Below are 2,635 nucleotides of genomic sequence, written 5' to 3'. Positions count from 1 at the left end.
GGATGGATGGATGGATGGATGGATGGATGGATGGATGGATGGATGATAGATGGATAGATAATGGATGGATGGATGATGGAGGATGGATGGATTGATGGACCAGGAGGGATGATGGATGAATGGATGATGGATAGATGGATGATGGATGGATGGGTAGATGAAGGATGACAGATGGTGGATGGATGGTAGATGGATAGATGATAAATGATGGATGGACAGGTGATGTATGATGGATGGATGAATGGTGGGTAGATAGATGGTTGGCTGATGTATGTATGATGGATGGATGGATGGATTATGGATGGATGGATAATGGATGGATGGATGATAGATCGATGGATGACGAATGAATGATGATGGATGATGAATGGATATATGATGGATGGAGGGCTCCAGTCTGAGTGGTCTGTCACTTCCTGCTCTTTGTACCACAGTTTGTAAACCACGAGCCAAACTCATCTGACTTCCTGTTTTTTAACCAATCACATCAAGAGATGATCTCACAAAACACCCAATAAGACAGCTGAAATGACAACAACTCTCCCAGGCATGAATGAACTGTCAAACTTAGCAGATACATGTCTAAAGATAAAAACAGTGCAATGTAAAGAGAACTCTGCACTGACTACACAGCTGTTAACAGATTGATGAAATAATTCTTTAATGGTGATGCAACTCTGGCCATAATTACTGTAAATCTTGGAACATTACATAATCTGACTGAACTGAAGCCACAACAAATACTTCTTAAACTTTGTTTCAACTGAGCACATTGAACCATAAACATAGCAGCTGAGCCCACCAAACATCTGACTAATTATTAAAGCATCTCGTTAAAACATGATTCATTTGATTCATTCCAGACAGACAGGAAGCCAGAGCTTGTTTTACAGAACTTCCTCTTCTGGACCGAGGCCAGCAGAGACACATGAGATCATCTCATGTTGAGTTACAGCCGTTAAAAGACCTTTACACAACATTACAAGGTGTCACTCTCACAGTATGTGCTGGGACTGACTCTCAGCTACTACAACACCAAATTGTATCTCAACATCTGTAAAACTCACTGATTTACAGCTGGTTTTGCATTTTCTACAATCAGTTGGCTGTGGCAGCCATCTTGAATGGGAATGGCCTCTATACCTAAACACTTGTAGACGCAAACCCAATGATTATTTTCTGAAGGCTTCATTACAATACATTCAGCGGTTCACAAGACATTTTGCTAACAGACAGAAAAAAATTGACTGAACATAGTTGCTTTCTTAAATATCAAGGAATCTCTTGTGCAGTCTGTTAGGGGGCTCAGATGTGTGTTTTGGATTAGTCTCAGCTACTACCATGTCCGTTTTTAGTTTAGTTTGTTACATTTAAAGAGTTGTACTTAAATTAATATTTTTTACAGTCAGCTGGCTGTGGCGGCCATCTTGAATTGGGCAGACTTCAAAAGTGAACCCATTAAAGATGCATATCCTGTGATTATATTCTGCTAGTTTTATCAAAAGTTACCTTTTTTATTAGATATTTGGTAACAAACACTAAAACATTATAATGATCTAAACATAGAACTTAAAAAAACAAACATCTTAGGCAATTAAAAAATGCACACAGCAGATTTCAGATCTTGCAACCCCCCCACCCCACCCCCCACCCCCAGCAAACTCAGATGGCGTCTGATTCAAAAGTTCCCGTCAAAGCTGCAAGCAGCAAAAACCATTACGCCACAAACCATCAAACCTCGGCTGAGCTTGGGTTTTAACAAGTTCCTGGACCCTGAACGCCACCTCTGGACAGTACCTGGTGTAGTTGGTCTGCTGGGCCTTTGTCCCCCCCAGGGTCAGGGACAGGAAGACGGAGAGGAGCCCCCAGATGCTGCCCGGATGCATCGTGATATGGTGAAGAAGCGAAGCTGAGGAGGAGCAGGAGGTGAGAGATGAGGGGAGGAGGAGGCTGTTTGGGGTGGGAGGAGAGAGTGAAGGAGGAGGTGGTGAGGGGGAAGTTCTAGAAAAAATACAGTCACGGGGGGGGGGGGGGGGGGGGGGGGGGTTAATTAGAGCCAGATGTTTCCTTTAGAATAGACCTGGTTCCAGTGGATAGAGGGGACCTCAAGGAAAGCTCCTGCAGGAGTTTGAATCTCCTGCCTGCAGATGTTCCGTCCCTCCAGAGGTGGAACGCTTCACATGAAAGGATCAGATGGCCAAACTGGGTCTGCCTGGCCCTGGAGGGGCAGGGCCCCCAATGCTGGAGGGGGCCATAAATCTGTGAATTCCACTCAGACCAAAGGTCACGCCTGGGGCCGACGTCAAAAAGAACCATAAAATCATTACCAGCAGCCATGATGAGGCAAATAATGCCCCAAACAGCCCGGAAAGTTCTCATCAGGGAGAGAGAAAGGGCCCCCACACTAAACCAAGACAAAAATAACAGTCGGTGTGCAGTTGGGGAGGGAGGGGGGTGTTTCTCTGTTAAAGCTTGGTGCTGAGCCAACCCTGAGGCCTGTAAAAGGATAACAACAACATGGACTTTCACATTCATAAAGCAGCTTGATCTAATCCTGTGGCTGCATGCGACACACGTGCTCCGCAGGTTTTCCAGCTTACTTCATAAAAATCGGCGTAGGCTACGTCTACGAGCA

General features: G+C 44.8%; 1 protein-coding gene across 1 annotated transcript in view; it reads right to left on the bottom strand.

Annotated features, from left to right (window-relative positions):
- The window catches only part of pcolcea (procollagen C-endopeptidase enhancer a), a 13,236-nt gene extending 11,341 nt beyond the window's left edge, over window positions 1-1,895 (bottom strand). The window contains exon 1 of the mRNA XM_037687471.1: window positions 1,798-1,895. Coding sequence (XP_037543399.1) covers window positions 1,798-1,886 — 89 coding nt within the window. The 5' untranslated portion in view covers window positions 1,887-1,895. The remainder of the gene's footprint in view (window positions 1-1,797) is intronic.
- Between the last annotated feature and the right edge of the window lie 740 nt (window positions 1,896-2,635).

The sequence above is a fragment of the Nematolebias whitei genome, chromosome 14 (assembly GCF_014905685.2).
Source record: "Nematolebias whitei isolate Nwh7 chromosome 14, NemWhi1, whole genome shotgun sequence".
NCBI lineage: Eukaryota > Metazoa > Chordata > Actinopteri > Cyprinodontiformes > Rivulidae > Nematolebias > Nematolebias whitei.
Note: the sequence above shows the minus strand (reverse complement) of the source record. Positions and strands in the feature narration are given on the sequence as shown.